Below are 13,452 nucleotides of genomic sequence, written 5' to 3'. Positions count from 1 at the left end.
TGGGGCTATGAACTCTGTGCTAGGAGCAGAGACTAGAGTCTGGAGGGTCGGAGCGACTTGTACCTAAACCCTATCTGGTATCTGATGTTTAGGGAACATGTTGATATAAACTAGAAGTCATGAGGGGAAAAGCTAACTTGACTCTAAGACTGGACCATGCATTATTCTACATGTAGTGCGTGATGAGGAATATTAAATGACCATTAATACAGTATTTCTCTAACGTGGAGCCGAATAGGCTAGACAATGACGGAAACTATTGATGCAGTTCAGTAGCTTAGGAATGCAGAGAAGGAGGACTGAACTGATAACTGGAACTATAACATACTTTTGGCAGACTCAGAGGCAGAGCCAAGCTGCACCGGGCACTGCGAGGCAGGAAGTAAGTGAAGGGTCGAGGATACAGGTGGGGGCTGTATCGCTCCTCAGCGAGGCTTTCAGGAGACAGGAGCTGAATCTGATGTCCGGGCCCTTTTGAGGCCTAGAAACGGGGACTTTATAATGGAATAACGTGCACACTGAGAAACGTGGCAACATTACTTTACCTAGGCCTGATATTCGTAGTATTCACGAGGACTGGAAAATGACATACCAGAGGTGGACACAACTGTAATTGCGTCTTTAATCGGACATGGGGAATAACATATGCATATTGGTCATGCACACATAAGATATGATGGATGAGGCGTAGGGACACAGAACATGGCAAAATTTACTTTTCCACATATGTCTCCCTACTAGAAGGCTGGGAAGGCTGAAAAAGACCCTGTAACACTAATACTTCAATCTGAAAAATAACATGTGCCCTTGCTTAAGCTGCAGATCTCTTACAAAACGAAAGCACAAATTAATCACACAACCTCTATGTAAACTTACGCTGATATTTTCTTTTTTTTTTTATTGCTGGTCAAATCATGCTGCCTAACAGTCAAAAAATATGTGTATTTAAAATACTGGCAATTATGTCAGGAATTTGCGGGCTTTTAAATAGTACGTTTCAAAAAATACCTATTGCCAGATAGTTTTTATCTATTCATTCTAATACAACTATTTATCGAGCATGATTAAAAACAGGTCAGCCATACTATCAGTTTTCACCTGAATAAAGCAACTTTATGACAGTGATTATTTTAACAGATGACGTAAAGTGCCGCACTAGAATAGGAAGAAAGCTGAAGACACATTTGAGTATAATTTTATACACAAATACATCTCTCGTTAACCTGAACTAAGTTTAGGTTACCTGTGCCTTTTCTGTATTTGAAGGTAGCAGATGCCTGTAAATCACTTTCTTCACAACATCAAAGAACAGACATGTGGTGACTATTAAGATGATGGCAAACCAAGCCGAACCACTCGAAAGCAGCTGAACAAATACAAAGTACATGTCCTGTGTGTGGAGAAAAGGCCTGCAAATAATAAAGGAATTTTAGAACCTTATACAAAGAATGGTAACATAGAAATTCATTCATAGATCACTAGATTGTTTCATAAATAAAGACTTCTAAACAATCACAAGATAAACTTAACCAGAACATTTGAAAGGTAGATTGACACATTGTATCACAATAAAAACCACCCTACAATGTCACAAACTCAAGGAGCATAGAAGACAATAATAGGATGAGGAGATGCTTACGAAGGTTAACAAATTATTGAACAATAGTACATATGCAAGAGAAAACTAATCAATTACGTTACAGTCACATCTATTCCTATTTTACTAGGTTTGACATAACAGGAAGACCCATTAGCATTTTAATTAAGTGCTCAGTCAAAATATTCACCAATTTACAAGGAGGCGTGGGCAAATGAGAAGCAGGATGGCTGCATGGTGAGAGCACCTTGTTATTTACCAGATATCCTGACAATACGTCCCTGTGGTGCTATCCAGGTGGAATATCAAAATGCCTCCTAGGAGAACAGAAAAAGGAGTGCAACAAACATCCTGTCAGCTGAAATAACAGCACTGATGGTGGTGACCCTACATCGGACCTAGGAGAAGGGCTAAAGCAGCCTAGTGGGCGCATAGCTGGGTAGTGTGAACTCTGGGTAAATGGCAGTGCAGAACCACAGACCCTCAGAAGATTAGGATAAGCAAAATGGAGGACGACAGAGGTGGAAGGGGACTGCAGCCAACACCCCCAAAGTCAGTCGAGTAAGGAACTGAAACTCCACAAAACACCCAGCAGGCCCACTTAAGAGACAGGGCCAGGAGAATTTAAAGTCTTCTATGACAATACTCAATGAAAATATCAGACTAGTCACCCACAAGACTTTTGCTCCGACTGTACAATCAGGTGCTGAATGCATTATCGATATACAGCAGAGGTGCGCAAAATAGATGGGAGAATGATTTGGGATTAAACATCATAGATGCCCTGTGGTTGTACTTTTGCATGAAAACTAAGGAAATCTCCTTCGAAGGGCATCACTGATTAACACATTGCAAATACATTCACAGATGGTACAACATGTCACTAGGACTCAGCAAAATGAGTGGAGGTGGAGAATGATTGCAGACTATTGAAGCCCTGCAGCAGATTTTCAACACTAGGCAAGAAGATGTCCGAAAACTGGGAAATACTGGATCTATTGTCAAACATAATTCATATTGAAATGATGCATACCCCTTTGCTGGCTGAGCTGGGGTATATGAAAGATGTGTCGAAATCTGGCAGTAAGCTCAAAGCTTTGGTATGTTAAAAGAAAGGTATCACAGAGATGGGACACAGGACAGTGTCTTAAAGCAGAGGAATGGATAACTGATCTAGTAGCATGCACTCTGAAAACAGAGGTGAAAGTCTTGTTGCTCCCTCGCATGTCTACACCCGGGGAAAAATAGGGTCCTTTACACTCATACCTTTCAGAAGAGGGAGCAAGTGCTAACCACAACTTCATCCTGAACATGAGAAATTAAACCACTGTAGTGGTTGGAGGTGTGTCACACCCCGGCAAAGCACATATGTAAAGAAAGAAGGTAGGAAATGGTAGCCACTATATGTCAGATCAGGCCAACACACCACACTAAGAGATGGAACTGTACACGTACATTGATGTTCCAAGCATTTATGTCATTTACTGCATTGTTGGACACTCTTGGTCCCCCTCTAACATCTTTCGCCTTATTTTCCTACTATGTTGTTGTGTTATGTTTTACAAAATAAACAACGTAAAAAACAAGCATCTGCAATGCAATAGGTTTCGTATTTACGCGAGTTTGCGCTATTGACATTGCAAATAATGCCTTTCATTTTTGTTTTTGTTTTAAAACCTAAATAAAAGGCATTGCCATTTACAATGCCAATAGCTTAAACTTTGGCAATAAACGATGTTCTGAATACTAAAGGGTATGGCCCCGGGGCCCCTTCTACTACCAAGATCTCCCAGCATTCCAATGTGGCATTATGTGACAATATCTCTTCTGCCAAAAAAGGGTTGACCACCATGTTATAGCGGACTCAACTGCCTACCTCAGGGCCGGGTATAAAGCCAACCCTATACAGATCCGTGGGAATTATTCCTCCAAGACCTGGTAATGAATTAATTAGCTTTATAAGGTTGGTTCTATTTAAAATAACTTGGGGCAAAAAATGGAGATGAACAGAATGACTTTTCTATGCGTTATAAGTACACACAAGTGAAACCTTACCCAAGACAAGCTACATACACATACTATTCAATCGGTCTCGTGTCAGAGTTAACACACGCAAGGAATCTATTTTATTGGGCAAACAAGAGAATACCTTCTAGGACACACGAGTTGTTTATAACATTGCAGGTCTGGATTAAAATTAAAATTAAAAGTCAACATACAGTTGACTTAGTGGTTTGGTTAAAAGGTCAGTGCTGGGCGACCTGCATTTCCGCTCCCATTCCCTACCAAAACTTTACATATTATATTGCACATTGCGTTAAACCCCAGCTGACAGAAGCATATGGACACGTCTACGGTACTGTTAGGGCACGGCATTCAGTGCGTAAGTGACACTGAGCAAGGCCAATGACAGGTAGGCCATTGACTTAAAGGACGCGAAAGCAACTGACACTTTCTATATGAGGAAAAAATCGGGCCTTCCTCAAACTGACATTCTTTCTGACCTATCAAAAAGTCACATCAACGCTAAAGCCGCAAAACAGGCCATTGCGAGTGAGGGGGCGGGCCTGACGACAGTGAGTTGCTCCACTAAAGAGCAAAGAAAGCCCTGGAAGACCAGGCTTTGGTTGCAGGACGCCAGCTGCCTTACCTGAAGAACAGGGTGCGGTACATCTGGTGCGCTTCATAGTAGTCCCCCTTCTCCACGCTAGCACGGAGTTTGCCCTCCACGCGTTGTACGCCTCCCCGGTTCCTAGCGCTGTTCTTTGAGCCCTCCTGCTCCCCATTATCGCGGACATTATTGGCCCGACTGTAGGCTAGCGTTGCGGGGCCGCCGTCTTGCCGGCTTCCGTAGCGTTTCCCGATTGGCTACGGTGGCTCGTGAGGATGGGGCGGGCCTGTCACTTCCGAGAGCAGAGTTCCTTTTCCGTCGCGTTCGCTAGATTCGTCCAAGTAGGTTAACGTGGCGGCCATACCTGAATGGTGCCTTCTGGCCTTAAATAACGCGAATTGTTAGGCTGCCTCTTTTGAAAAGTACTTTCAGAGACCATTATGCCGTGACCTTCCTATTAACAAAACCTCTTGGTAGGGCTGTTATGTTTTCATCATAACCATGACCAACACATTTCAACATTATTACTACACTATCCGAACGCTTCTTGGTAAGATGGTGTAAAAAATTAGGTTATTGATTGAGGGGGGCTGACACCCTACTCATATAAGTTATTTCATTAGATGCCTATGGGCCTCTGTTTATTTATCTATTCTATCACAGTATGTAAATATGATCCTAACAAGTGTATCTATAAGTGGGAGGGAGGGAGGGAGGAGGCACGGACAGTGGGCGGGCGGGAGAGAGACGGCTAAAAAAACAAGTCAGGTCCCGGGCCGCGCTGTGATTGGCTGACGTCACGGGGGTGTCCCGGGCCGGCAGCCAATCACAGCGCGGCCCTGGAATGACGTCACGGGGTGTCCCGGGCTGGCAGCCAATGGCAGCGCGGCCCGGGACAAAGGGGCGGGGCTTAAAAAAAGCACCAGAAACGCCCCCGAATCGCGTTCGAGAGAAAACGCGATTGACAGCCTCTGCCTCCCAATGGCTAGCCTCCATTTATGGAGCTAGCCAATTGGAAACAGAGGCTGTCCTAACCTCACTATTAAAAACAACAGATTTCGATCTGGGAGGGGCTTCGCCCCTCGCCAGGTTACGAAACCTAAAAACAAGTTTTGGTTATAGCATTACCCAGACAGGTTCTCTGGTGATAAAAGATTGCCCATGGATATATAACAACGAAATGGACTCGTACAATATACCATTCTACATTGGGTTTACTACTGAAGCAGGGAATAATAGCCCTAAAAACTGTCTACAAACTATTATGTGCATTTTGAAGATGTATATAAAGATTAGGCATTGTAACACCATCAAAGATGTAGCCATGGCACTAATGATGCTCCTTTTGAGATTTGTTTTCTGTGAAACAAAAAAATAAAAGAATACAAAAATAACATTTGTTTTAAAAAATATACTGACCGATTCGTTTTGAACTTAATGCATAAATCATTTTTTCATGTTGCCCAAGTTAGAATTAAGAAAAGGAAACCAAGTGATTCTTTTCTGATGACAATATTGTATAGACTGGCGCTGATGGAGGAATTTCATTATTTACAAATATATCATGATCCATTTTTCCATCAGATCATTTCCAACTTAAAACTCTATTCCAAAGCACACCAATGCAAGCCCCATCTATTGAGAGGTCGCAATATTCCACAAGTTAACAAAACATTTTATATTTTGTACCTCAGCAGCTGAGTTAATAGAAGGACCCGCTAACAACACAGAGTGCCTGGATAACAATATAGGGTGGAAGATTCAGGACTCTTTCCTTACACTTTGCCTTCAAGATGACTGAAATTAAACTGCAAGGCCAGCATAGTAGCTGCATATGCATACAATGCAAGCGAAGGAACAATGTTTGCTTTAAATGCCCTCAAGTTGTTAAACTGTACAGAATTTATCACCAACACAGATACAGGGCACCCTCCCTTCTTATTTCGTTGCTGGGATTAAAACTTATGTCTTTTGAATGTTAATTGTCAAATGGACCGTAGAATACCAAATAGTCCAAGTGATGCTAAAACCTGATCCTAAATATATTGAAAGTCACTAGGGTCTCAGCATATAATAACACATTATATGATAACAATATGACCCTTGGTGCCAACCTTTGGGGATCTATGAGCAGTTTCTAGTAAGTAATGAACCAATAAAAAGAAAAGCAGGGGTGCCAATATGTTTCACTAGTTCTCAACACTAGTTGCCATTTTTTAGTAATGTTTTGTTTATGTCCACGTTACGTGATGCCCTAACCAGGATGCATCTGTTCCTTCTCTTGCTTCCTATGAGCATCAAGGTCCAGAACATTAAGGTATCTTAGGGGTAATCAGTTTTTGTCTAGTCTGCAGTCTAGTCTGTAGATTGTCATTCCATATCCAGTCAGAACCCTATGACTAAGAGGTAGGACAGAAAACTGTGTCAAACCTGCCAACAAAACTATGCAAGCCCAACACACTATGCACGTATGAGGACGTAAATATACCACATTCCGCAGCACAGGCGTGCACTACTTTGAAAAGGAGCCTATAGGTGTTAAGAAAATAACGGGCACATATGGCATGTACTGGGCAAAAATCGGCATCATAATCTAGAATCCATTAAAAAAATGTCCTATAAAGTTCACCCAGTAACAAGAGAGTAGCAACCTAGGCATGTAATGGACACAGGGCACCACATGATGTTAAGTGTCTGCTTAGGAGGAACACGTGGTAACCTGCAGGCAAGCAGTGGAGGTTGTAAACAGAATCTTGTAGTCGAATCATAGCTGATAGACAGACAATCTACAGTCACACACTTATCACAGATAGCTAGGGACCTGAGGTCAGAATTGGGTGTGCAGCCACACAAAATAATAAAGACTAGACAATAATAGGCTGAAAACCCACAGCAAGTTACAGATCAAGGTGAGGATAAGGTCTATCCCTTTGTCACAGAGAGGTTATTAGTGTTAGGCAGATTTTTAGACTCTGTTTGGTGTGCTCAACCCAGTTTGACAAAGGAGCGGTCCATTTGCATTCAAAGGTTAGGAGGTAACAAGACTCATTGAATTATGGGGTCAATAAAGGACAAACCGAGGAGCCCATGGAAAGCAATTGTTACAACAAGCCAGGAAAAATTATGTAAATGGTCCCTCAAGGGGCGACAGAAGCATCCCACAGTGTGCACTCATTAGATGCAGTCAAGATAATTCCTCAATGAGCTCCATTCAAATGCGAGCAAGGTATCCCAAACCAAACCCACTAGTTACTGTCAGCCAAGATAAATGCCTCATTTGTATTGCACTTCCATATTTGTGTCTTTGGTGGGAGAGAGTTACATAGCTGTTGAGCTTTCACTTGATCAAGACAGTTGGAGTCGTTCTGCATCATTAAGTCAAGTCTTCACCTAGCACCTGAATTCCAGATCCTACATGTTTCAGATCTTATGAATCTACCTCCTGCTGCATGATTCAGACATGGCTTTGCGACTGGAGGGATCTGGGTGGAGGTATTTGGGGAGAGGTCTGCTGAAAGGGCAGGACATACTCCCTTTTCTACAATTTGCAGGACCCACTATTGCAAACTCATGGTCTTTCAGGCCTGTGGAAACAAGGACATATGGCCTCCCATAGGTTCCACATGCCTTGCCAAGCCAAGAGCAAATTAGCGCTGTTTCTGGGTGGGCTAGGGGAAGAGAAGGAGGAGTCTGACTGTTGAATGACATGTGCTCTCACTTTACCACAACCCCCATTATTGCTTGAGTAAGTGATTCTGAGCCTGATGCTGAGATTGAGGAGGCTGTCCAAAGTTGAAGCCCCTAATGAAGCCTCAAAACATGAAGAAATGCTTTTAGTCCCTTTGGAGAGGTTATAGGTCAAGGGACCTAGCCTTAACTCTCCTTCAAAGGTCCCAGAGCAGATTCAGCATTTCCTAGGTTCGGAGCCATCAAAGGGTAGGTTCATTAGCGTTGACTGGACATAGGGGGAAAATGCTAAAGAACGTAGCCATACCTGGTGACAGAGGACTACAGATGAGACCCTGGCTCTCACCCCAAAGTCAGCCGTACCTAACTGCATAAATTGATGTAGTGCTGCCGGTTCATCTATAACAAGGTTATAGAAATTAGTCAATAAATAGTCAGGTAACTTTAGAATTACCAGTTGGGACGTCCCATATAGCACGTATATGACGTCCAAAATAACAAGTTGCCTTTAGGGAATTAAGGGCCACGCCTCCATCTTTTTGCTGAAGGCTTCCAATTTTTAGATCCCATGTCTAGAGGGGTAGGCAGGGATGCTCCAGACGAAAGCGTTGAGAAACATGAAGCTTTAACCACTTAACCCTCTGGCAAAGTGTGGACCAACAGAGAAAATGGATCACCAGGGGCGGGCTTACAGCATCTAGCAACACGTCTATTTACTACTGCAGAAGTAATAAGCTTGTCACAGGCAGCTACAACTGGTTTAATGAAGACTAAATAAAAAAGTAGAAGAAGCTCAGCTTCCTGCGTCACTGATTGAAGGACCACAGTCAGGCTATTCGCAAACACTTTAGCTGAGGGTAGTGGAAGTTCTAAAGTATCTGCGGCTATCCTTATAAAAGAGTTATAAGATATGACTTCTGATGGAGGTGGACCAGAAGGGAGCATCCATTTCCAATCCAGGAAAAAAAGCTGTGCCACTGGATTCATCAAGGCTTGGAAATCTGGATCAGGTGGAATGAACTGACTATCACCACTGTCATCAGCGTCTTGTCTAACATCCTCAAAGGGATTTAAATCACTGCTAAAAACACTGTATACTGCTCTCCTCTACTGGTCTGTGTGTGTCCCTGCATGGCTTGTGTATCGGAGATCCAGTATCCGGTGAGAGTTCAGATGGAGTCCACGTTGGTAACTGCGCTGAGGCGATAGGGAAGGGGCCCAAAGTCAACATAGAAGCCGGGGGTGCAGGAGTTGCAACCGGCATCATTGGCATCATGGGCAGCGTCAAGATCGGGTAAATGGTGCTGATGGAAGTCCTGTTGGCTTGATTTGGAAAAAGGGGACCCCTATATATTGAAAGAACTCGCTATACATAGGGAAGAGAAATTATAGGTAAAGGTCTATAGCGGAGTTAGTCAAACTATTGACAGAGGCAATTCTAGGTCTAAGAACTCGAATGAGAACCCCGCACTTGATTCGCCAAGATTATAGTCCAAAAACCAATGTTGTAGAGCCAAAATATGCAAAATTCATGTCATTTTATTTAGTTATAATATTTGCAATATTTTCTTTGTTTTAGATTTTATATTTAAATCAGATAGTATATATCATGATTAAGGAATTATAATAAGCATTTGTATTCAATCAAACATTCATTATACAAAAAGTATATAGTGGACAGTACAAACAAAACCTAGACAAAAGTAGATGGAGGCAAGGCGGTAGATAAGACTACGCGTGTTTCGGCATTACCGTCTTCATCAGGTCACCGTCTTATTGCACTGAAAACTGATCAAATTAAGAATGTCTAATCCAGATATCGGGTACTGATGGAATGGCAGTCAACGGCATGTGAAAAGATATGGGTCTCCCAAGAAAGTGAAGGTAGTTCATTATGTGCGAGTCGGATACATCATAGAATAAATTGAAGATTAGTATCCCAGGTACGATAAAGATGACGAAGTTATCAAAATATTAACCTCCTATTGGCAATGACAGATGACCTCACTAAGTTCGGTAAAATTCGATGTAAATCTGATCTAAGGACTTCCAAATCTTCTGTGCCACAATATCCGATAGAAACAAGAAGGCCTATCCCCGAGAAGGGGAATCCGCAAGTGGATGAAGGGTTCCGATACCTGCCGACTGGATGCGTAATGGGAAACAACCGCCATGGACCAAAGTCCTGTTGGCAAAAGATGGTAGGGTGCCACTAGAGGTCCACAGGGGCTTGAAGGCACTCCAGGGAGGGAACATGGCCCTTTGGAAGATATCCAACAGCTCAATGAGGAAGAATGCAGGATCTGCTCCTGGGGTTGGAAGCTCTGGGTAGATCTGAGGAGCCTATGGCTTCTGAGTTGGGTCTTGAGGCATTGACAGTCAGCATCAGGCTCAACTGGGCAGCAGGCACCAAGTCTGGTGGGTGGTATCATCAACTCTGGTTCAGAGGACGAACCCGCTGGAGACCGGGATCACCTGGGAGACTTACATCTGCAAGAGTGTCATCCTCAAGGAGTCAGCATATCTTCTCTTTGTACTTTTGCTGCTTTTACCTCCACGTCAGGGACTCTTGGGACTTCAACCAAGTTCTAGATTTTCTTGCCAGGTAGCTGTTGCAGGCTCAGACTTTAAAGACCTTATCTTCCTGCACTGTACTAGCATTGGGGTGCAGTCTTAAGCACAACTTGTACAAATTCTTTTGGTGCTGCAACCCTAGACACCAGAGGCATCTCTCATAAGAGTTAGCGATGGACATTAGACCATCACAATGCCAGAAGGGTTCTTCAGTGACCTGTTTAACCTGAGGGGGTCAAGTAAACGTTGCAGTCTATAATCACTGAAATTTCTAACTTTGTTCAGTGTTTATGGTCGGGACTCGGGTTCACTGGGCCAGATTGTTGCAGGCTGGTAATTTCTCCATTGCCCATAGATCAGGAACTCCATTTTGAACAAGTGGAGTTTAAGTTGGTTGCTTAAGTACATGTATAGAACATGTCAGTTACTTGTCATGATTATTCAGCTGGGTAGAGATAAAGGTTAGGGCCCTCCATTAACAGAGTTTCCACTCGTGTTTAGGGCACGAGGGTTGAAGCCATGATACATATAGCATAGCATGGTTTCCACTCCAGGATTGGTTCTATGACAAACAGGAACCTTTGACAGTTCAGGTATACTGCACTAAGCTGATGCCTCAGTGAGTCTTACAACATGTCACTGATAAGTCAAGACAGTAACCACAGATTTGGGCCATTACAGAGAAAAGCAGTTAGGGGTCTTAATCTTGGCCCTTGATGAAAGGCTTTCTAATTAACTGTTTCTTCCAGATTCCTGGTGTATGCGTCATTGGAAAAATAACTATTCTATACATCTCCGAATTTGACTGTTGTATGATTCCCAGTAGTTACTAGGCAGGGATATACTGGAGTGTCCCCTCTCAGGGGGAATTCTATCACCTGTATACCACAACATTTTTTGCTTGATATTTGCACCTACGAAGCCATCTAAAACTTAAAGTTCAAGTATTTGAACAATATACATGTCAGTAATTTGTCTGGGTTGGTCTGGATTCAAGCACAATGGCAGAGTTTCTTATCGGGAAGACATGAGGATCAGGGTCCAGTAGTGCCCAATGTAAGCGACAAAAATGGGATACAAAAGGTAATCAATGACGTAAAACTGTTTTTTGAAGTAGTTTTTCTTGTGTCTAGCCAACATATGCAAAGAAAAGCCATTCAGGAGAACGGATACCTGATCCTGTCAAGAAAGAATAACAGGTTACTTACCTTCTGTAACACTTTCTGGTAGAGACTATAAGCAGATGCCTCGCCTTTTGAATATTGTGCAGGCATCAGACTGGATCCAGAAACTTTCTTCGTAGTACCTCTACACTGTTCCACTCCGGAAAGTGACGTGCGGGGCCTATAAAGGTGCCACTCCTATGAGCTGACGTCAGTTGCTTAGATGGGATGGTTGGCGAGTAGTCTGCAGCTAAATAGTCTCTACTAGAAACAGCATTACAGAAGGTAAGTAACTTCTCCTTCTGATAGCGGGTTCCTCACCTTTCAAATAGATTCCAAAGCAGGACATAAGGCTGTGGATGGACTCAAACCAGAAAGGCCCACAGGACTGAGCGGGCAGTGCCTGTAAGAAAGTAGCCCTTTTTCACATGGTTACCCTCACTTTTTGCCTGGTATTTGAAATTATTTTGACTGGAAGTGCACTGGGTTCCTGCTAACCAGATCCCCAGTGCCAGATCTCTTTCCCCAAACAGTGCAATTGTACCCCAACTGTCAATACCTTTGGCACTCCCTGAAAGTCCCCATTCAGAGATATCCCTGGTACCTAGGGCAAGGAGGCAAAAGAGGGTGCTTAAGGGTTGCATCACTAATTGTGCCACCCTAAAGGATCCCTCTCCAAACACATACAGACTGCCACTGTGAGCTGTGTGTCTTGGTGCATACAAAAGTGAAAACACATGGCACACATCCCTATGTGCCATGCTCACAAACACAGAATGGAGTATAGGTTAGTTACTCCTACTGAAAGCCTTGCAGACCTGGGGCAGGGTGCACTAGACTACTGCGAGGTTGTGGAGGGCTGGGTGGATATATCAACGCCTAAGCTGAATAGATTTCTAATTTTTTGTGTTTTTTGTACCTTGGTATAAAGAATAAAGGTTGGATGAAAATATTGTCCAGGATGTGTGGGTTTTCAAGTAAGCAATCTTGGTTTGTTCTGTCTTTTAAAGGGTCATTCCCTCGGAATGGTGCCACCTGGAGTCCCAAGTGGGGTCAGAGAGCTGGATTTCCTAATAGTTATGAACAACTGTGGATATCCCACATACTGTTTTTTTTGGGTTAAGCATCCTATGCTTTTAAAGCATCTGCAAATTTAAAAATGTGAAGTGCTTACTTGCAAAAGTGCTGAGAAAAGAAATTACATCCTCCTAGGTGATTTGATAGACTACAGCAAAAGGTATTACTACTAACAAGTGTTCCATACAATGAGGCAAGGGGCACACATACTTTTAAATTTTTTTTTTACACAAGGCTGTGAATGTTGCCCAATTGTTTTATTTTATAACTTATGGTAAAGTAAAATGTGAGTACTTGGACACAGGAGGTTAGTTTTAGCTATGGTTGAGACTTGTTGAGGACTAGATGAAGGTTAGAAATGACCCAACGTGTATAACCACATTATCCGCAGGCAGTGTACTTTCATATTCCCTCATTGTACCTTGGCAAGAGATTAATGTGACCAAATAACTAGCTGATCCTCATGTAAAGCGCTCCGATACCTCCGGGTCTAACCAGTGCTATATAAAACTTTGCAAATAAATAAATGAATAAAATAAATATATAGTTTTTTTTTTTTTTTATTATGAGCCCATACAAGTAATACAAAACAAAAGCAATTTCAGACACCAGATTCAATTGTGTGCATAGCTCTTAAACAAGACCCTTGCCTTTGATTAAATGGGTTCAGTAATAACTTTACACATAAGTCAGCTGTTAAACCAGCCACCTTCTTTTCATAGGTCTTTCACTTTTTCTCAATA

The 13,452-nt window shown here is 42.6% G+C and overlaps 1 protein-coding gene across 1 annotated transcript in view; it reads right to left on the bottom strand.

The window, feature by feature from the left end:
• The window catches only part of ATP11B (ATPase phospholipid transporting 11B (putative)), a 602,728-nt gene that overhangs the window by 108,719 nt on the left and 480,557 nt on the right, over nucleotides 1-13,452 (bottom strand). Inside the window, exons 27-28 of the mRNA XM_078665453.1 lie at nucleotides 11,548-11,648; nucleotides 1,244-1,409 (exon numbers count right to left, since the gene is read on the bottom strand). Coding sequence (XP_078521579.1) covers nucleotides 1,244-1,409; nucleotides 11,548-11,648 — 267 coding nt within the window. The remainder of the gene's footprint in view (nucleotides 1-1,243; nucleotides 1,410-11,547; nucleotides 11,649-13,452) is intronic.

Source organism: Lissotriton helveticus, chromosome 11 (assembly GCF_964261635.1).
Source record: "Lissotriton helveticus chromosome 11, aLisHel1.1, whole genome shotgun sequence".
Taxonomy (NCBI): Eukaryota; Metazoa; Chordata; class Amphibia; order Caudata; family Salamandridae; genus Lissotriton; species Lissotriton helveticus.
This window is presented reverse-complemented; position numbering and strand designations above follow the sequence as displayed.